Here is a 22,491-nt window from a genome sequence, read left to right as displayed (position 1 = left end):
TGCCAAAGAACTTGTGCTCTCTCCTTCAAACATGGTAAAATTGGACTACACATAATTGACACATTTAATTTGCGTATTCGTGAATCATTGCAAAATAATCAAAATTACGCCAGTTTAAGCATGGGCGGGGGAGAGACAGACATTGCATGGGGGACAGAAAATCAATATGCATTGGATAGAATCATACTTTGGATACGATATATTGATTTATTTCTAATCTGGAATGGCAATAAAGAGGAGTTTATGGAGTATTTTTATTGTTTAAATCAGAATGACATTGGTCTGTCCTTTACCTGCTCAATAAGTGACACAAAGCTGAACTTCCTAGACACAACAGTCTGTATTGATCAAGGACAAATACATACAACCCTGTTCAGGAAGAAAACGGCAATCAACAGTATCTTACACAGAATGAGTTTTCACCCCAAGCCTCTACTGAACAGAATTCCATTTGGAGGATTCATGAGAATACAAAGAAATTGCTCCAAAGATAATGATGCAAAGAATAAGATACTGGAAAGTGCAAAAAGATTAAAAAACAGAGAATACAGGCAACAATGCCTTAACCCCTTTACTGCGGGGCCGGTTCCCCCGCTGTGCTGGGGGACAGGGGGGTGCGCACAGAGCCCCTATGCTCAAGACGAGCTGAGCTCGTCATGAGCTACGGTTCTCGTGTGCTCATGACCATCTGTACTCGGCATGACCACGCCTGTTCCTTAGAATGCCCAGCACAGCAGGGGAATTAGCCCCACGTGTGAGCATTCTAATGGTCATGACAAGCTCAGCTCATCATGAGCACATGAGAACCGTGGCTCATGACGAGCTCAGCTCGTCATGAGCGTGGGAGGGGTTAACAGATGCAAACATAAAATTGAACAAGTAACACATACAGGAACTCTGATTTCAAAAGCCCCCAAAAAATACAAAGCAATGAAAGATGCACAACATCTTGGTATTACTGACCAACATCTTGGTAATAGTGACCAACAAGAAGCACCAAGAGTGATTCTAACTTACAGCAAATAAAGTACAAGAATCACACAAATAATTCAAAAGTACTGGCATCTATTGGCACAAGATCATGTCATTTGATCAATCATTGGTTTACAACCACAAGTCACCTATAAAAAGGCCCAGTCCTTACAGGAAAAAATAGTCCATAGCCACTTTCAAGAGAAATCTAATAAAAATTGCTTTGAACAACAATAGTTGGGATTTAAAAAATGCAATAGCTGCAAAGCCTGGAAAATTGTTGTAAACAATGGAGAAATAATGGATCCAGAAGGAAGATCCATTAGAATCAACCATAAAATCACATGTACAACGCAGTTTGTGGTTTATGTTATCCAATGTGCATGTGGATTAAGATATATTGGCAGCACCATCTGTATGCTGAAAAAGCAAATTTTAGAACATATTCGAGAGGTAAAAAACAAAGACCTGAATTACGCAACAACCAGACATATAGCCACATGCAAGAATAATGACTGGAAACACATGGAATTGTTTGGACTAGACACCATACCAAAAAAAGAACGAGCTAGTGATAGAAAGAAAAAACTCATACAACTGGAATCGCTGTATATCATTAGGCTTCCCACAAAGACCCCCAAAGGCCTAAGTAACAATGAGGAACTATATGTTCATTTATGTACATAGATATTGAAACATTATTGATAACTAAATCAAAGATCACAAACTGATAACCGCCATCCCTTGAAGCACATTGAGTAGCAGTATCACAAGATTAAGTCCTAAAGATAAACACCTTCAACACCAGGGAAAGAAATGTATGGCACTATACCAGTAAAACATGGCCACTGTGAGCACTACAAGTTGTAGGAAAACAGGTAACATCCAGGATATTATGTGCAATACACTATACCTGCAGAGTTAAAACATTGACAGCGTAATGTGTCAAACTGATAATATATCACTATGACTAATTCTGTAAAAAATCACATTGCAGAGATATCAAACCCGACAATGTAATTGCAATGATATTGTGTTACCTTCTCATTTGGAAAATGATAGTGACTACTATAATGATATAAACAATATATTTACTTTTGTTGGTGGATAAAGAACCCAATATGCTATGCTTAAACAGTTTGTAATACAATTTCATGACAATAATGTGTTAGTCTGTTTTTTGTAAAAAGGACCAAAAGACCACGACTCCCAGAAGCCCAAATTATGGCCTAGAGAGGGACTGGTAAAAATAACAGATTTCAAAGTAGTATCCTCCAACTGGGAGAACGGCTCCATGTGGCCGAAATGCGTAGGTGTGGCAGGCGAGCTCTATTTGCTGTATAAAATACCCGAAGTAAAAGTCGCCTGAGTGCGACATATCCTTGTCAAAAAATTAATCCAGGCCTCACGCCTGCACCCACTGCTGAGTGCTCCGTCTTTCAACCACATTGCTTGTCAGGGGCAATAACATGCCAAACCTTTTTTATCTTTCTACTTTTCTTCTTAGGATGTACCTCTTCCCCATAGCTGCTTTCTGACTGGCACAGCTCCGTTCTCAAGGTTCCCACCAGTGAATTGCACTCAGCATACAGTTCTGTTTCTTTCAGTTTTGTCAGTTTGTCACACAGATATATAATGAAACTTTTCAACTCACCCATATTTGCTGGGTATTACACACAATATCCATGATACTATCTTTCACCAAACAGTTTGGGACTTTCACCACTGGAAACAGCAGAAAGAGCTGTGCTCAAGCTTGCAGCATTGCTCCCTATTTCCCTTCTCTCATTTGTGTTTCTGTTAGGCTGGAGAGGGCAGATAGGAGAACTGTTTCTGGCTAAAATGGGATGGGGCTCAGCAGAATGAGCTGTGCTGAAGCTTGCAGTGTTGCTCTCTATTCCCCTTCTCTCATTTGTGTTTCTGTTACGCTGGAGACGGGAGATCGGAGCACTGTTTCTAGCCAGAATGGGTTATGCCACTGTGAGAAAGAGGTTTCACAAGTGGGTGTATCAGGGTTTGCCACAAGTAATAAGGTCAGTTTTTTAAATGACTAGTGTTAGAAATGGGGTCTCTAGTAGGCAGAGGTTTGCACCTTGTCCAAGTAGGGACCATAATCCTAGTCGGGGTAAGCTAGATTCACACTTTAAATTAACCTGTGCAAAACCTCTGGTAGCTTGGCACAGACCAGGCAGGCTTAATTTAAGAGGCAATGTGTAACGTATTTGTGCAACACACACACACAGAGTAACACAATGCAAACATTTACAAAGACTATATACAGCTTCAAAAACATTGAGAATATTTATCTGAATGAAAGAAGACTAAAGCAACAAAAATCTAGTTCATAGAAGTTGAGATATGATTTTTTAAATAAATACAAAAATAGTGCTTAGAAGTCACTAGTGGTTAAAAGGTAACTTGAGATCGCATGGGACCAGTACAAATCCAAAATACAGTCCCCTAGCTGTTGCCACTGAAGAAAAACCTTGGCTGGAGCAAGTATCAATGTCAAGAGCCCAAAGCAACAAAAATCTAGTTCATAGAAGTTGAGACATGATTTTTTTTAAAATAAATACAAAAATAGTGCTTAGAAGTCACTTGCAGTTAAAACGTTACTTGAGGTCGCGAGGGGCCAGTACAAATCCAAAATTCAGTCCCCAGTCTGTTGCCACTGAATAAAACCCTTGGCTGGCGCAAGTATCGACGTCAAGAGCCTACTGAGTTGTTATCGAGCTGCACAAAGCAGGTCGTGTGTCGTCAAGCTCCATTAAAATAATGTGTTGGATTATCGTCGGGCCGCACAAGCTGTGGCTCTGATGTTGTTGAGCAGCCTCTGCATCAGTGGCAAGTAAAGATGCAGTAGAATTTCTCACACAGTTGGGGCGATGCGTTGGTTTTTGCAGAAATCAGTTGCAGAACCCACTTCTGAGGCCCATGAATGGAGGGGGATCCTTAGGCAAAGGTAGAACTCATAGATGGCAGTGACCAGCAGCACCAGCAGGATTGCAGGAAGTCATTCGAGTCCCTGAGACTTCAGAAAACAGGAGGCAAGACAGCAGGGATTTGTGTGTGCACAGGACACCATCTATTGAAGTGTGTCGGCCACTCCCATTCCTCCTTGCCCAGGAAAACCAATCAGATAGAGATGAGTTCTCAGAATGCAGATGAATGCAGATGAGTTATCAGAATTGCAGTTTAGCTGCACCTTCATGTGTCTATGGCTATATAGAGTGTAGATGTCACCCAGTCGTGTATTGGTGACAGGCTTCAGGTACACAGAGCAAATTTTAAAACAGAGAAATCTCCACTTTCTAAAAGTGGTATTTCTAAAATTGCAATGTCAAATCCAACTTTAACCACTAAAGGGGGGTGCTAGGTGGCACACTAGCAAGCAGACTGCACTTGAGTGAGGCTCCTGCTGCTCGGTGCATTAATCCACCCAACAATCCTGTCCAGATGCCCACTACAGCCGAATGCCTGCAGTAACAAAGTGTCCACACACCTGTGCAGCGATATTGAAACTTTCACGCTAGCAGCAAGTTGATGACCGCTTCTATATAATCAGTGGAAGAATGGCTCTGTGCTGGATTCTGCTGCCTGGAACTGCGACCTGGTCTACTTGCCCATGAGGTGCCTAGGCCGCACAACTGGGGTGCATAGTGAGCTCAGCTCTAACGACGGTAGCGGTGAGTGAGTGGACTTCCCATCCCTAATTCTCAATATGGACTGTCTTTCCACCTACCAGCAGTGATAGAGGGGTCCCGCGCTCCTGCAAACAACACTCTTTCTCACTGCCGCCAACACGCTGCCCTCTCAGGCTGCTGTCATCTACCCGGGCCCAGGATCAGCCATACATCACAGCCGCCAGCACATCGCCGACTGTGGGGAGGTGAACGCTGTGGAGAACACAGACTTCAGCCCAAGTAACTGCACCACTGCGGCGGTGTCAAAGGAGGGCTGGCGGAATGGCGAAGCAAGCTATCGGCATGCCAGTGGGCGCTCTCCACAACCCGCTAGAATCTGCACAAAAAATGAGACGGGCCCCCGGCGCTCAGAGCTCGGTTAATAGAACAGCTGCTTTAGGAGCCCGTGATTCACTCCTGGTGTAAACTCATTAGGGAGTGAGTCCCCCTACCAATCTTGCTGCAGTTCTCTACCACTTGGCTCAACAAACCTGCCTTGAGGACTTCAACTGCCAAGTGATTGAAGTGACTACCCTTTGGAGCAGTGATGCTGCATACCATTGCTAGAGGTGCACTGCGATCTGTTGCTGCAACACTGCCTGGTTCCCGGCGCTGCGTGAGCCAAAGGTCCCTAACCCTGCACTCCAGCAGGTGTGCTCCCACAAGCACCATGGTGCCCACAGGACGAATGGGCCTCACGTTCAGTGTGATCAGCGGCTGCGGCGAGGGTGCCCCCATCCCACCCCCAGTATCTAATCAGGACTGCCTTTCCGCTAATTGTAGGGGCGGGGGGATCCCGCACTGCCGCAGAAACCACAACTGCTGCCACCTCTCTACCATCCCAGAGTGCGCTGAGCTACTTCTGACATCCAGGGACTTGGGAACAGTTCTAAATAACCAGTACCAGCCATACATCCTGGCCCATGGACCTGCGCCACTACAGAACTGCTGAGGGAAAGCCAATGATAGGGCATCGCACGTCACCCAAGCAACAGAGGTGGTCCCCCACAGCCTACTGAAGGCCCCACATTGGCAATTAGTCACACCAGAGTCTACTGCACAGACTCGAGGACGAACGCTGTGAGAACCAGGTATTCTTCTCCTCCTGGCGGCAACACCTTGTAGACCAGGCAACCCTTGCTATCTCTGCCGCACCACATTCTTGCCTCAGGACTACGGCCATCCAAATCTTGTAACCTGCAGCCCCCACCACAACGCCGCTGTCGCAGGGAGCTCACCTGGCACAGTGAGACGACAAGTTGGTCACTCCTGCGGCATTCAAATCCTTTCAGTAGCCGGCAGGCTTGGAACGTGTTGCTACGCCTCTCCTCCATCTGCCTTCTGATACCCCAACTAAAAGAGACAGCTGGTACCACCATAAATATTGGTCTACCTGACTAAAACGGGTCCAGATATGCTACATCCGCCTAACTTGCCACTTCGGGGGACCACACACATCGAGTGTGCATTAGCAGGAACTGTCCAGGAGACGTTACTATATTGAACATGGGGAAGCCTGACACACGGCAACCTAGGCTGACTTTCGAGGCCAAGAAGGGCAACCGAACACTGCAGGAAGACCAAGACCAGGCAAGAGCTGATCCTGCAAGCCGGTCGTCGCCCACACCTGACGATGACATGAAAGCCTTCCTTCTGGAGATGCACCAAAGCCTCACATCTCTTGCAGACAAAATGGATACCATGCATAACCGGTTGGACGCCATTGTGCACAAATTGGAATGGCACGAGGAAGGCATTTAAGAAGCGTAGTGTCGTATCTCCGACACCAAGGACTCCACTCCTCATCTCCAGATCAATATGGCACAAATGGACAAACTGCAAAAAATCATTGCAGCAAAAAACAAGGATCTCTAGGCACGCAGGAAAAGGAATAATATTTGTGTCCTTGGCATTCCCAGGAACACCAATACTGGTAAGATGAAGGAGTACATAGAATGACTGCTGTGTGGTACAAAAGGGGGTGGTGATGGACGGAGCATCTGAACCAATCAAACACTCACACACTGTCAACAGATCTGGGTTTAATCCATCACCGTTCTTTAGCTCACTCTGCCACCCCAGTCTGACCCTGTGCTTCATGGGAACAGTCCAGCCCGAACTGCCAAGCCATGCCTTTCCTGGACCGGAAACAAGCTTCCGAGGACCGGTTTCTGGTATTTCACGTCTTCAGCCCGTCTTGCTTGAATTCAGTGGCAAAGTGAGCAAGGGACTCACATCTGAGCATACCCTGCCAACTTATGGCGAACAAAGTGGTACAAAAGGGGGTGGTGATGGACGGAGCATCTTAACCAATCAAACACTCACACCCTGTCAACAGATCTGGGTTTAATCCATCACCGTTCTTTAGCCCACTCTGCCACCCCAGTTCAGACATGGCCATATGCAAATCAGTCTGACCCTGTGCCTCATGGGAACAGTCCAGCCCGAACTGCCAAGCCATGCAGAATCCTTGCAGAATGCAGAATCCTTCTGGTCTCAATTTATCGTCGAAAGAGGGCATAGATCGCTCTGCTCCAGGCCTTCCCCAGGAAACACACCTCACCCCATCATAGCCCGGCTTCTCAATTACCGAGATCGGGATGTCGCTCTCAAAGCAGCTCAGGAAAAATGCCTGCTCATTTTCGAAGGGAATACCTTGACCATCTATCCGGACTTTACCTCAATTGTCCAGGAAAAAAGATGCAAGTTCATGCCTTTCAAGGAAAAATTACGAGAGGCTCAAATTGATTACGGTCTGCTTTATCGGCACACTTATGAGTTACACATCAAGACAAACAAACCTTTTTTACTAAACTGCACCAAGTAGATGAATTCCTGAAGCGCCTCAATCGCAACAACAGATCATCTGCCTCTCCTGCTTCCTCACCAAGATCACGTTCTCTGGACCCTGAATGACCATTGCCGGCATCATGTCATGAGCGCATTCCGGGCAATCCGGGGCGGCACAGTATGACACACCTTCGGAGGCTGGGAGCAGACCTCAACCAGAACTGCTCATTTGCCGTGCTTCACAGGTCTTGCTCTGGTAATTCCGGTGCTGTTGCTCTAATAAATACCGCTGCCAACTCTCATGACACATGTGTAACTAAAAACAAAGACATGATAAATTAGTGTTGTTGGCCATGTTATACAATGTTATACAATTTTACGAGCGAGGAAGAAAAATTGCAAAGACATTATGGACTCTGAGAGCACCTTCTTACGCTGTCCTCGTGAGGGAAAAACAACATCTGTGTACTGACTAAACTGAGTACGCTTCTCCATGGCAAAAGCTGTAACTGTATTATCTCATGTTAACGGAAAAACCAATAAAAACATGTTTAAAAAAACTTTAACACTAAAGAGGATTTATTACTAACATTCCAAAGATATGAACCATTATCTAGCTACTCCTTTCTCATCAGGAATTACAGCGTAAAAAAATGTGTTAAGGAATTCCCAATTCTAGTTTATGAGAGAAGTAGGCCTCACAGCAGTGAACATTGCAATTTTTTTTGACACTACCAGGACATGTATAACATATAAGTACATGTTGAACCCTTTACTTACACAGCAGCCTACTAGTGCCTAATTTAGAAGGGACCTATGTGTATTAAAAAGGAAGTTTAGGGTTTGTCAAGTGGTTTTAAATGGCAAGACGAAGTGGAAGTAAACTGCACACACAGGCCTTGCAATGGCATGCCTGAGACAGGTTTGAAAGGCTACTTGTGTGGGTGGCACAACCAGTGCTGCAGACCCACTAGTTGCATTTACATTACAGTCCCTGGGTATATGGTATACCACTTTATAAGGGATTTTTACCTAAACCAACTACGCCAGTTAGGTACATACTAATGTCACCATGTTTTAAGGAAGAAGGGCAAGCACCTTAGCACTGTTCAACAGTGGTAAACAAAAAGATATAGCAAAAAGTGGAGGTAAGCAGACAAAAGTGTGAGGAGAAGACCACACAAAGGATGACAGGTCTAACAAACAGCTTTTCTGTAGTGTTCCCCTGGATATCTGCTTATTATTGCTGAACCTGTTTTTGTTGCCCATAGGAGTCTTTGTACTTTATCCCTGCTAACCAGAGAAAAAGTGGCTTTGTCCTCCTTTTCAAGCTTGTTAAAAATGGTATACATCTCACTGGCACATTTAGTTTGCTTGTAAATATGGCAACCCTTGTACCCAGGGCATGCAAATTAAATGCTACACATGGGCTGTATTGTTCATTGTGTCACCTACTGCAGCATAACTGTAAAACGTGTCCTCCGCAGAGAATAATAAAGTATCCTAATAGTGAAAATTCCATTTACTGAACAACTAACTTAATGCCAGTGTTTATGATACAGAGTGCATAGAAATTGAACAGAAATAGTATTCCAAAAAAGCATTTCCTAATTTAAGCTCAAATGTTATCTCGAGATGACATATCTCCATTAATAGAGAGCCCTCACCTTTTTTGATCAGCCAAGCTGTCTGTGTCCTTGCACCCCCCCCCCCCCGCTCCTCCCCCATACTTCCAGCGTGGTTACATTTGTGCTCAATCATTATAAAAGTACCATTATGCACAGAAAGAATATGACACCTTTTTGGGAGGTTGTTTTTACAATATGGACACCCTACCATACTTGGACATATTACCTTGTTATTTAACCTATGACAGTGTAGCAACCATTTTACTTTCAATAAGACACACACAACCATAGAAATGACTGCCATAAATCAGACATATACACCTTGTCAGAACAATGTGCATGAAGGATTCAATGTCTATTCAAACAGAAACAATAACATCATTTCTTATGTGTCCCTGTAGAACTGAAAATGACTTCTATTTTCGTTTTGGACATCAGTTGTAAAACCCATACATTTGTATCTAAATAAAATGAAGCCAGGGAATACGTGAATGCGTAATTGTTAAATCAATGTCTGCAAGAGACAGCTCTATTGCTTTGAGACTTTATACGACTTTATGTGCATCAACTTCAATCCATAATGGATTCAGTGATATTCTGATAACATTGATTAACCTATGGCAGCTACTTAATGTGTTTACCTAAAAAGATGCATGTTCTCATTTGTGCATCATTACACTTGGCCACTATTAGATATCATTTCTTTTTATGCTGCCATTCTCCTCCATTATCCTTGCCACTTCCCACTCACAATCCTTGCATTACATGTTTCCAACCAAGCTAGAAATATATTGCATTATAATGAAGTAACATCCAGTTTTACACTCTAAAAATAATGCTACAAGATCGTTCTCACCTTTCTCAGACTTAATGCCTTCAAAATACATATTTAAACAGATTACAGGTAGCCAGCATTGCTTTTCTGATTGAAAAGCCGAGTATATAAATGTGATTATACTTAAGGTATGCTTATTATAAAATCCCACTGCCTTTTCAGACAACGGAAATAGGTTTGCAACAGGTTTGCTATATTAATATAATGTACTCCTTCCACCCCCTCTGGAGGTTTTATGTGATTCTGGAGGTACAGTAAGGAAACCTGTTATGGAAAATGTTTCTCCTTGTTTGGAATGATCGCCAGCATGCTTCTCTTAGAACAAACTACGTTAAGCAGCCAAACCTGGGATACTGCAAATGCTCCTGCAGCCCATGCAGCTAAGAGCGGTGGGGCTGGCTGTGGGGGTGTTGGGGGCGGGGGGTTGATTTCGACGGACGATGAAGAGGGAAAATGAAGTAAATCATTTATTTCGCCTCGTCATTGTCTGTAGAAATCCCTCCTACCCCACCGCCAACTGCACGGGTTGTGGCTGTGCAAATGGTAAGGACAACCATTGTAGCTTTGAAATGCTTCTCCTTGTTTGGAATGTTAGATCCAATCTGATGAAAATCATTAAAAATAAAGGCATTCTCCATACAGCTCCAGGTGTGCTCCTCAAATCAAAGAACAATTCTACAATGGCCGTTCAGTAATTAAAATTGCTGTTTAATCCATGCTCTAATCACCAATGAACCTTTAGAGTTACTATTTTGAGCTAAAACCTGATCACTGCTGAATATAACTCCTCTATTGAAATTGAAGTTCCTGAGAACTATATATTGATTAGATGCGTCGCCCTCATAAAAGAGTTGGGTCTAAATTACCATAATTAATTAAGCACTCCTGCATACCATGCTCTTCATTCTAAGGATCTGATGCATTGTTCCGTAGAATTACAAACAACTGCAAGATTGGTTGTATCCGGATTTATAAATACCACACCAACATTTTCACATTTTTGTTTACATTGGGTCTCACTTAGATAGTGGGTGCACCCATCCACAGACCAGGCCATGCACTTGACCATGCCATCATACTCACGTAGGATCACGTTCCTTTCTTTAAGAAGCTTCTTTTGTCAGACCATCATTTAATAAAATTGTACATTAGCTACAAGAACGAAACTACATCATGTCTACAGAAAGTTACTCAACTGAAACACAACAGGAAAAAAGTAACCCCAAGAATCTTCGTTAACACGTGTGCTGCCAATGAAGAATCTAACCCCATGAATAATTCAAATGTAAAAGTCAAGCAAGATAATGTTACCAACATCCTTGATAAAACCTTGAACCAAATTTCGCCAATTGAAATAAACTTTGTTAATTCGAAATTCTTATTGAATCCAGATAATCTAAAAGAAGATAAACTACCCTTAAAAAGGCTAGAAAACTCCTAGGACAAAATGATCTTCCTCATGCAGGAGTAAGAATGCTTCTGGACCTATCTGTGACATTCAATGTGATGGACCTCCATTCTTGCTTAAGCAATTTCAGTTTTGACAGCTAAGCATTAAACACATTGGATTGTCTAGAATTCTTTTTACCAACAGAACTAAGCACATTAAAATGGGTCAAAGCTACCTGAAGATAAGCCCTTCCAAATGTGAGGCATTGTCTATCGCTAACAAGACTAATCAGTTGGGAAAACTCCCTATGCAAAAGTCAACTTGTTGTTTGTCCAAATCTGGTCTCTTCAGTCCACAAATTGAGTTTCAACCTGGAAAGTGAGCTTAACCGACCCCTTCCTGAGCTTCTAAGGATGTTTCCTCTCACTGGCAGATGTAACTTAAATCTGGGCCAGACTCCCTTTTGTCCTTTCAGTCAGGTTCACCCAAACCCATTTAGAAGAGGAGAGCTACCCAGATGTGCTTTAGATCTGGGCAAAGTAATGCCCTCGAACCACAGTCTGGCACTGAGCATAATAGTGGCACCCCTGGATAGCTTCTTGAGAAGACTACTGGACCTGTATAAGACAGATGAAGGACTGCACTTGTGTTTAAGACCTGTAAGGAGAACTTTTAGGGCTGGACCTGCTCCCATTTGTACCCAGGAAAAAGAAGTGGCTCCAAGGTTCAGCTGGCTGACCTCCTGTCATGCCACAGGGACAAGAAGCACACTTTTCTGAAAGATCCCAGCTGATCAGTTTTAATTGGACCTTCCCTGGAACCTGCTGATGGCTTCTGTTTAAGTTAGTATAACTTAAGGTAGTTCCCTTGCGCTAGCCTTAAATGCTGGGACTTAAAAATTTTCTGAAGATATTTTGCTTGGAGAACTGTTGAGAGACTGAGACCAACCTCCCAAATGACCCACTGATGGTACATCACCGGAGAGCCTGACATCAAAGTTGATTCCAATACATTCTCCACTCTATGTCAGAATCCGTCAATGCTTAAACTACTTTGATTCCATCCCGCATATTCCTTGACACCACTGCTGAAGAGGACCTGATCGACACTGAAGACCTCCTGAATGTGGAAACTTCAACTTTCCCCACCAGGGCTATTCCCAATTAAGACAACAACTTGGCAGTGGCTCCATCTCGATGCGGGACTCCGTCAATGCTGAACTTCCTTCTCTTGATTCCAGCAGACTTGTTGCTTTCTCAGAAGGTTTTCAAGGTTGAAGAGGTAGCCCTGCCACCGAAATGAATCTGGCTCTTGTTTCTGTCTCGTGCTCCATTATGATCAACCTGAAAAATTACACTTGCCTTGGCCGAGCACAACCAATTGCCCTCGGTTGATGCTTTGGAGCTAATATTTTTTTAAATGTTAAAAAATCATGTCTCTGGTTAACCTTTTTGGAATTTTGTCATTTTAGTGATATTTTGTCTATTACAATCCTCTATATTTACAAATTATAGCTACTACCCACCCCAAATAATACTACACTTTAACACAAGTTGAGGTTGCAACTTTTCAAATGGTATTTCAGAACACTCATCTAAATTTTTCAAATACTATTATTGTGGGGAAAGGCAGAGATTTCAACTTTTCTCAGGTCCAAATGTAAGTAGCTCATCCACTCTAATTTTTCTATATATATTCTGACACTTGTAGTTTGGATGTTCCAGTGTAAATCGTGGACTACAAGTACTAGTGTACCAACAAAAAAGGTTAGATCTTTCAGAGAAGTGGTCACCTAACACTCCTGTCCATCTTGCACTGCCCCACAGATGTCAATTCTTCACTTTATTGCTTTCCATTACTGCTCTGTTCATATTTAATAAAAATCTCAATTCTTCCGCCGCTCTCTCAGATCCTCCGTTTTCTCCATCACCTGAACTTATTTTTATTGTGGCTGTACCCCTTGAATTTTTTGAGCGACACCAGTGCTATGTGTAGACTGTAGCTTTCAAAGATGGAAATGAAAGTTGTTAGTGCGCATTACCCTACCCTATCTCTACGCCTCATAGGTTAACAGGGCTTTACTCTTTACTCCCAGTACACAAAGTGTTTTTGTACTTTCAATCGCCAGTTTGAAAGACAGTGATTGTGCATGTTGAGCACATAGTTGTATTGTAAATGACTGGGTGCATCATTTTCTCATTACATTCTTTGCTGAAATTAGAACCCATCTGTAATAAAAAAAAATCACTGTGGATTATGTAGACATTTCAGAATTATACATATTATAGAGTCAATATGTAGAAAGAGTTACTTTAAACAAGAGAATGACAAAATTAAAACCAGCATTGCCTCATTTTGTAAAGATTGCTGCCTTCCTAAAATAGCCTACGCTGAGACTACTATCTTAAATGGATGAAGACCCCAGCAACACTGTCAAAAATGAATAACACCAAGTCATTACTTTCTGACATAAAAGTGTACTGCCCAAGGGTATGAGCCACTTCATTGTAAAATCGGGTACTAAAGTAGTACTCAATTCCAGCGCAAAACTAGCTGGCTACCAGCAACACAAAAGAGCTAGAACATTAAAACAAGCAATGGCAAAGCCAATTGGCTTCACCTATGTGGGAGCTGTTGGTTGTGCCAATGTCTTTTACCCCTTTTGTAGAGCACTGTGGATGCTGTGAAACATAGCTAATTGTTTTTTAAAGTAACTTTTATAGCACATTTTTAATACCTTTTACCCATGCTGCACAGCAGTCGCACTGCTCTGCAACATGGGTAAAAGACCTTGGCTTAGCCATTAGCTCTCATATGTGTGAGAAGGCTTGCCTTGTTTCTGAAACAAAGATGAAGGAGCCTGTATTTCTTAAAAAATGCTGCAGACGTTGGTTGGTAGTAGGTTGTTGCCTAGGAAAAACATGGTAATCTCAGCTCTCTTATTCATGAATGTTTGCACCATTCATTAAAATGTCAGATTGAAAAAGTTTTCACGCTCAGCTCCTCATTCGAAATTACCTGATAAAATCAGAAGCAAGAAATGCCTTGGGGAAAATATGTTACCACACAAAAATAATATGACCCAGGCAGTGGTAAGCACACAATTACACGTTGCCTCGCAGAGGATGGGGGCTAACATGTGGCACAAAGCCTTTATGACCATAAATCCTCACATTACTGAACCTGATTGGTGACACATATATTCATCCAATATGGAGGAATTTGCATGGACAGAACCCAGGTGCAAGCTCAATATACCCACTACTTGAAATATGAAATTGGATGGAAATACTAATAGTTCTCAATTTTAGATGCACCCCAGTATTTAGATAGCGTCTCAATGTACTTTAGTTGTTGACACCCACTGTTGCACAACGTTGTGATTTCTTAACCTTCATCACACAGGTAATTGATGAAGTGCATTTTTCTAATCTTGGGCAAGCTTTAGCAAGCTGAGGTACATTACAATCTACATTATACTATACAGCAGCACTTTCAATTGTAAATTGTGATTACTGATTGGTAGAAAGGGAGTTTGCTTCAGATAAAATACAATCTTGTTTTTCAGCAGTTGACTGCTTCACCACCATATATTTTCCATCCACTCACCTCTTGAGTGAATTGTCAGCATCCACCTCATAAACAGGAATGGTGTTGCACAGGACTGTGACGCAAGACTTCCTTCCTTGCAGTGTCCTTTTGAAATTGTGCTTTCACTAAATGGCACATTCATAATCAGCACTCTTGGACTTTTGCAGTTACTGTCGACAAAATTGCTACATATGCCACAGCACACTTGTTGAGTTACTGAAAGTAATAAATGTGCCAGCGGGGACCATCCATCTTTGAGACACTGTTACAGCTCCCCTGGGATTTCCAGAAAGGATATGAGGGAAGCTGCCTACTGCAAATACATCTTTGAATATCTGGGGGCCATCTTACAGACCCTTATCAACACTCAATAAAATAAAAAGAGCACCTCATTCACTTAGCAGATGATGGACACCAATCAGGCTGAAGCAGTCAGTACTTGGTCCAAGCTCCAGCCAGAAGAGGAAGAAGTGAAACCAGAATGCACTGGCCTATTGAAAGGCAATATATAAGAGTGACAATTAAGTCAACAAATTGTAAGCAATTGGTAGACTGTCTTGTTATATACAATATCTCTCACAAGTGAGAGCACATTCAGAGCATGCTCTGTCACAGGCAAAACATAAAAATACCTTTAAAACATTTAACATGGCACAGTAGCTGGGGAGCATGTTATATCATTTTGTTGACAGGGCTTCTGCAGGATTACATGACTCCATATTTAGACAGCATATTTGGGCTTGCAGTATCAGATTTCAATCACTATTCAGTGCACAAGCTCCCAACATATTTATACGGATAAACATGTGAATTAGAACAACCCATTCATTAGAAAACTCACTCATTTTATGTTAATCCTAAAAAGACAAAGTCCTGAGGACATTGAATGTGAAAAGATATTTTGCAACCAAAACTTCTCCACATTTTGCTAAACTTTACCCAGGCTTGCCAAATTTCACAAGGATTATGACAGATGAAGCCACAGTGTAAATTTCCAAAATGAATTCACAAGGTAACATTAAACGTTAACTGTGAAGCACATTTTACTCATTCACTTATACAAATTAGTATTTTTTTTAAATTAATTACATCCAATATATCCGCCCTGCAGGTTCCCCAGCTCTTTGTTCCATAACCAATTAGAGGAACAAGTCCAAGTTTTTTTAATAAGATTTTGTAACTCTGAGGTGATTTGCAATATCCTTATCATGTTTGGCACAGGGGACGTATCTGTAAGTGCAAAAGTGACGCATTGCTGGAGTGTGTCACAAAAGTGACGCAACTCCAGCAATGCGTCCTTTCACATGGGGAAAGCCCCATGTGAAAGGGCTTGCGTCAGTCTTACGCCTGCTGTGAGGCAGGCGCAAGATTTTGACGCAACAGCATCCTAAAAGTGACGCAGTGAAATCTCATAGATTTCACTGCGTCACCATTACGAGGCTTTTTGCGGGGGAACGCCCCCTCTGCATACATTATACCTGACGCAGGTATAATGTGGCACAGGGGTTTAAAAAGTGACGCATCTACCTAGATGCGTCACTTTTTAAATATGGCGCAACAAGGCGCATATTTTACGCCGCTGGTGCGTCACAAAAAGGACGCACCGGCGGCGCAAAACTGACGCAAGGCCTCATAAATAAGGGCCAATGTATGCAGGGTGGGCGTTCCCACTCAAAAAATCATGTGGAACTGACCAAGTAAAATTTTAAACATTTTACTGCATCATTCTATGCCTTCACTGCGCCAAAATCACTATGCCTGCTCATACCAGGTGTAAGAACTGATGCAGGGCTTTTTGAATAGGACTCACCTGTCTGTTGTGGCACATTGCTGGAGTTGCGTCACTTTCATGAGCAACTACGGCAATGCATCACTTTTGGGCCAACAGATGCGTCAGAATATCTGACGCATCTGTTAATCCTTGCGCCATGTAGCACTGTATTGTAAATACAGCGCATCTATGGTGGCACAAGGACATTTGGCGCTGGCGCAAGGAAACTGACACATCTATGCAGATACATCAGTTGCTTGTTAATATGCCCCTTTATTTTTAAATATGTTAAAAGGCTAATGGGCTACCCTCGGACATTTCTTCCTGTTACTGCCTAATTCGAATTAAAAATTCAATCAAATTTGGAGAACTATTGACCGTTCATATTGATCACATTCTTTCCATGAAATGAACAGAAAGGCAATTAGGTTCATATATGAACATTCCAAAGAAAATGTTTACCTTTATTATTTGTAGGGGCTTGTGACATATTTTGCCATACAAAATCTAAGAAAATATTGAAACTTTTAATATATGTGAAAAAAAGTATTTTAAAAACAATATTTTTGTCTTTTCAAATCTATTAAAGATAAGCCCGTTCGTGGAGGGTGTGATGGGAAAGAATTCCAATGCCACCCAGATGGCAATTGTATCCCAGAGCCATGGCACTGTGATGGCGAAAAGGACTGTGAAGATGGGAGTGATGAAAGAGGCTGTAATGGAACACTACGCCAGTGTGATGAAAAGACAAAGTTTTCTTGCAAAAATACAGGTATGATGTGTATGGAAAAACGAGATACAATTGATATGCTATTACAATAACTAGTTTTGAACAACTTGTTTCACACAACTGAAGGAAAGCAGCCACTTTGCAAGTTGATTGCATTTTTAATACTTTGAAGACATATCTAAATTGCATTCCATAAATAGGTTGACTAGATGCTATATGTAATAGAGTTTCTTAATTTGGAACTCTCTAACCCTAGTTGGTATACCAGATTCACACTTAATCAAAAACAATGTCATCCTAGGAAATTCACCACATCTGCATGTTTTAAACTGTAAATACTGGTGATGTAAAACTGTACAGTTTTATAACTCTGCAAAAGGCTTAATGTATAAACGTGAACCGCGCTCCCTTACCCTCCTCTGAGGCGTGCGGGTTTCTGTAATCCAATCTCAAAAGGAGCAATTGAAACATAAGTGTCTAGTTAAATCTCCCATCTATGAGATGTTAATGATCCAAGAATGATGTCAGTAAATACTCCATTTCTGTTTTGAAATAGGCAATTGCTTTATTAAACACTCCAAATAACAGACGTAAGTCTGGAATGGAGTTATGTAACAAAACGTATATGATAGTGTTATGGTATCATAGAAACTGATATTTGGATAACATTAATCTAAGATTATCATATTTCTAGTAATGGTAATCATGTTAATTCATTTTGTTGCCATCAACCATCATTTATTTTGAGAGTTGATAATATCTTGCGCTTTGATTCCACACTTGATGGCACAACCACTACAGTATATTGACCTTGGTTATCTCATTTATTCTGGCACCCTGCCTGAACAGTAAATAAGAAGAGTAAAACATTCAGTGCCTGTCTATAGTTAAAGCAAGAAACGGGATGGGGGTTGGGGGTGAGATGGAGCAAGGAAGAAAGAATGAATGACATAAGTTGATAATGAAGATTACCACTATTTTATAATTTTTATTATATCCCAAGGAAATTCTCTGGTTAAATAATAAACAAAAGACTATTAATTTTTTTGATAATGAATATTTTATAAGACAAATAGTATTGTGTTTAAGAAAGTATCCACAAGTGGGAAGCTTTTCATCAAGGGGTTATGAGAGTTTCAGAGATAACGAAATGCATTTGTCATTTTTCTGACAAAACCAGATCAGAAATGTAATAAGCATTTATGGTCTAATATTGCATCCTCATGGAAATCCAGAACAAACAATGCTTAGTTCCCAAATTTGAATTAAAAATTTGTCACAAATTCCTGAACTCATCGGGTTTCTTCGATTGCAAACTCCTCAGTTACCTGACATGTATCTTGGAGGATTTTTGAAGAGGAAAATTGTGGTCATAAAAGGCTAGCTTTAGTTATCTGGTGTGGCCAGACAGGGACAAAGTTCAGACCAACTGCGATAGAGAGCGGGCCAGCTTTAGGGATCCAGGTAGGCCTGTTGAACAAAAGTACCTTAAATCCTGTTTGCAAAGGTGTGTGAAGCCCTGTGTCAAAGATGCAGTATGCAACAGGGGCGATGTGAAGGCCAGGTTAGGACATGTAGTGTAATTAATAGCTGGGTCTAAGGTTTCAATATTTATACCTGCTGCCCACTTTCATGTGGGGGAACCAGGTAGAGTTTTCCATCCCACTGAGATGTCAGGCTACATAAGTGGGTGGCACAATGAATGCTGCAGATGTACTGAGAGCATTGAATTTACAGTCCCTTGGTATATGTAGTACCATTTTACTAGGGACTTACAAGTAAATTAAGTGTGTCAATTGGGTATAAGCCAATTTTACCATGTTTAGAGTAGAGATCACAAGCATGTTATCACTGTTTCATAATGGTAAATGTGCAGACTCCTAAAAGCCAACAAAAACTGGTTCAGAAACAGAAAGCAGGCAGAAGATTTGGGGCTGACCCCATAGAAAGGAAAGGGGCCAAGTCCACAAACACACACACACACACACACACACAAACACAGATAAATAAACAATCTAATGGTATAACAACTTGCTTGGGCATGTGCTTCACCCGCAGTTATACAAATCTTTTCAGAGGATGATGGGATAAGCACATGCCCTGGAGGGAAGCCAATGAGCAGTTAGTGGACAAGATGGCCCTATGGGTCAGATATATTGATGATCTTTGTATTGTCTGGGTGGATAATCAGGCAGAAGCAGAAACATGCACTTCCATCTTGAATGACAATGTGCTGAGTTGGAGAATCACCAGCCACATTAGCAGGCCAGAAGTGCCACTTCTTGATCTACTGGTATTTGTCAGAAATAGCAAATTATGCACTATACGATATGGAAAACCCATACCCAGAAAAGCCACACTACATGCTCAGACAGCAACCACGTAGCTTAGTCAACAGCATCCCCTATGGGGAATTATTGTGAGTAAAGTTCCATTGTTTGCTGCCCAATGATTACAATGAAGCAGACATGGAGTTACTCCGGGAAAAGGGATACTCTGAGAAAGTGTTGAGAGAGGCAGCTAATAAGGTCCAGAAAAAAGACAACCAAGAACTCCTTACTGCAAAGCAAAAACAAAGAGGAAAGGAGGGCTCCATAAGGCTGATAATAAATGTTTCTGTTGAGTCAAGCCAAATCCATGGGACGATCCAGAGACACTGGAGTATCCTGAGCCTGATAACATATTGGGATTTGTATTACCTGATAAACCTGATATTACTCTTAGAAAAAGTGTGCCCCTCAAAGATCTTCTGGAGCATAGTTTCTACATGGATAAGTCATTGAAAAAACCTGATGTGACAGGGTTCTATCAATGTGCTAGATGCAAAGAGTTAGAAATGGGGGTCGCTAGTTAGCATAGGCAGGTACGTTTGTCCAAATAGGGACCCTTGCTTCTAGTCAGGGCAAGTGGGATATACACTTTAGATAACCCCGCTCGCCCCTTGGTAGCTTGGCATGAGCAGACAGGCTTATCCCAAAGGCAATGTGCAAAGTATTTGTACCAACACTCACAGTAACACAGTGATAACACCACAAATGAACACCACACGGTTTAGAAAAATAAAGTATCTTTATCTAAAGTTTACCAAGACCAAAAAGACAAAAATCCAACATAAAAGTATTAAGGAAAATGACTTTCAAAAGGTTTTAGTAACTGAGTTCATAGAAAATGATGGATGCGTAATTTCCTGCAAAGTACCTGTTTTTAGGACAAAATTCACAAAGCCAAACAGCTGCAGCGATGGGAAGCGTAGTAGAACAAAGAGATGCTTTGGTTCCTGAGACACTTGTGGATGCAATGCAACAGTTCCACTGTACACAGGGGAGTGATGCATTGGGTCTAGACTGTAGTGGTAAGTGATGCATCGATTTTGGGATGATTCAGAGTCTCAGGTCATGGGCCGGAGAAAACTTGCCGCATAGGGACGATGCATGGAAATCCGGGATGCATCGGTGATCGATGCAGTGGCGTCGACTGGCACTGCGTCTATGTCTTCAGCCATGATCCCTCGATGCATCAATTCTTGCAGTGGAGAAAGGCACTTTGTCGGTTTCAGCAGCAGTTCGCCACTGCAGGGAAATTCTTCTCGCACCACGGCGTTGCGTCAGAAAAACTGATGCAAAAAGAATGATGCGTCAATTTTCTTGTTGTTGCTTTGCTTTCCAGCTCCTAGTAGCAGAAACAACCTCCAGAGGTCACACACAGCCACAGCCACTCCAGGCAGGTCAGAACTCCCCACAAGGAAGTTCAGGGGAGCTGGAGGTGAAGTCTTTGTGTTCCTGAGACTTCAAAACAGGAGGCACTGTCTACTCAAGCCCCTGGAGACTTTCCTCAAGCAGGGGACACAGCACACAGCAAAGTCCATCTCCTTTTCTTGGCTGAAACAGCAACTGGAGGCCAACCCCAGACACACAGCAAGAGCAGTACTTCTCCTCAGTTCATCCAGTACTTATCCTTGGCAAAGGTTCCTCTTGATTCCAGAAGTAGTCTAAAGTTTAGGGGTTTGGGGTCTGATACTCATACCCCAAAATGTCTTTGTTCTCTTTGTGTATAGAGCTCTGAGCCCAGATCAAACCAGTTCTGGAGGGCACTCTGCAAGTGCACAACAACATCTATTGTCAGTGTAAGCCTTGGCTCCAGACACAGCACAGGGAGGCGGAGCCAGTATTGTGGAAGGCAGGCACAGCAATTTTCAGGTACAAGTGCTATTCCTCTCACCATTCTAAATGCAGATCAGGCCTATTCAAACCTAGTGCTGACTCATTCAGGAAAGACAGGATGCACATCACCCCCGTGGCTGTCTGAAAGAATGTACCTCCCCAGCCCCTGTCACTCCAAAACCAGACAGTCAGTACACAAACAGGCAGAGGCAGAATGGTTAAACACGAAAATGCCTACTTTCAAGAAGTGGCAATTTCAAACACACAATTTAAAAACCATCTTTAGTAAAAAATATGTGGTATTAAATTTTGTGTTCGGAGAGCCTAAACTTTATTTTTCAATCTTATCCCTATGGGAAGATATGCTTCTAAAATGTTACAAAGCATTCCCCATTCTATCCTATTGGGCAAGATAGCCTTTCAATAGTGAAAAACAAAAATGGATGTATTTCACTATCAGGACATGTCACACACATGTCCTACCTTTCACATACACTTCACCTTGCCCACAGGGGTTCCTTGGGCCTACCTTGACATGTAAGAAAAGGGAAGGTTAGGGCCTGACAAGTGGGTGCACTTGCCAAGTTGACATGGCAGTTAACAACTGCACACAGATGCTGCAGTGGCAGGTCTAGGTTACCCTTTCAGAACTACTCATGTGGGTGGCACAATCAGTGCTCCAGGGCCACTAGTAGTATTTGATTTACCAGCCCCGGCACACTCAGTGCACTTTACTAGGGGCTGACCAGTAAATCAAATATGCCAATCAGGGAGAACCAATCATAATAACAATGTACACAGAGAGCATGTGCAATTTAGCACTGATCAGCAGTATTAAAGTGCCCAGAGTCCTAAAACCAACAACAACTGGTCAGGAAATAATAGGAGGAAGAAGCAAAACGTTTGGGGATAACACTGCAAAAAGGGCCCAGTCCAACACA

General features: G+C 42.2%; 1 protein-coding gene across 1 annotated transcript in view; it reads left to right on the top strand.

Annotated features, from left to right (window-relative positions):
- Window positions 1-22,491, top strand: part of LRP1B (LDL receptor related protein 1B) — a 3,669,685-nt gene that overhangs the window by 1,814,567 nt on the left and 1,832,627 nt on the right. Inside the window, exon 21 of the mRNA XM_086955170.1 lies at window positions 17,250-17,432. Coding sequence (XP_086811296.1) covers window positions 17,250-17,432 — 183 coding nt within the window. The remainder of the gene's footprint in view (window positions 1-17,249; window positions 17,433-22,491) is intronic.

This window comes from Lissotriton vulgaris, chromosome 2_1 (genome assembly GCF_964263255.1).
Source record: "Lissotriton vulgaris chromosome 2_1, aLisVul1.2, whole genome shotgun sequence".
NCBI classification, from domain to species: domain Eukaryota; kingdom Metazoa; phylum Chordata; class Amphibia; order Caudata; family Salamandridae; genus Lissotriton; species Lissotriton vulgaris.
This window is presented reverse-complemented; position numbering and strand designations above follow the sequence as displayed.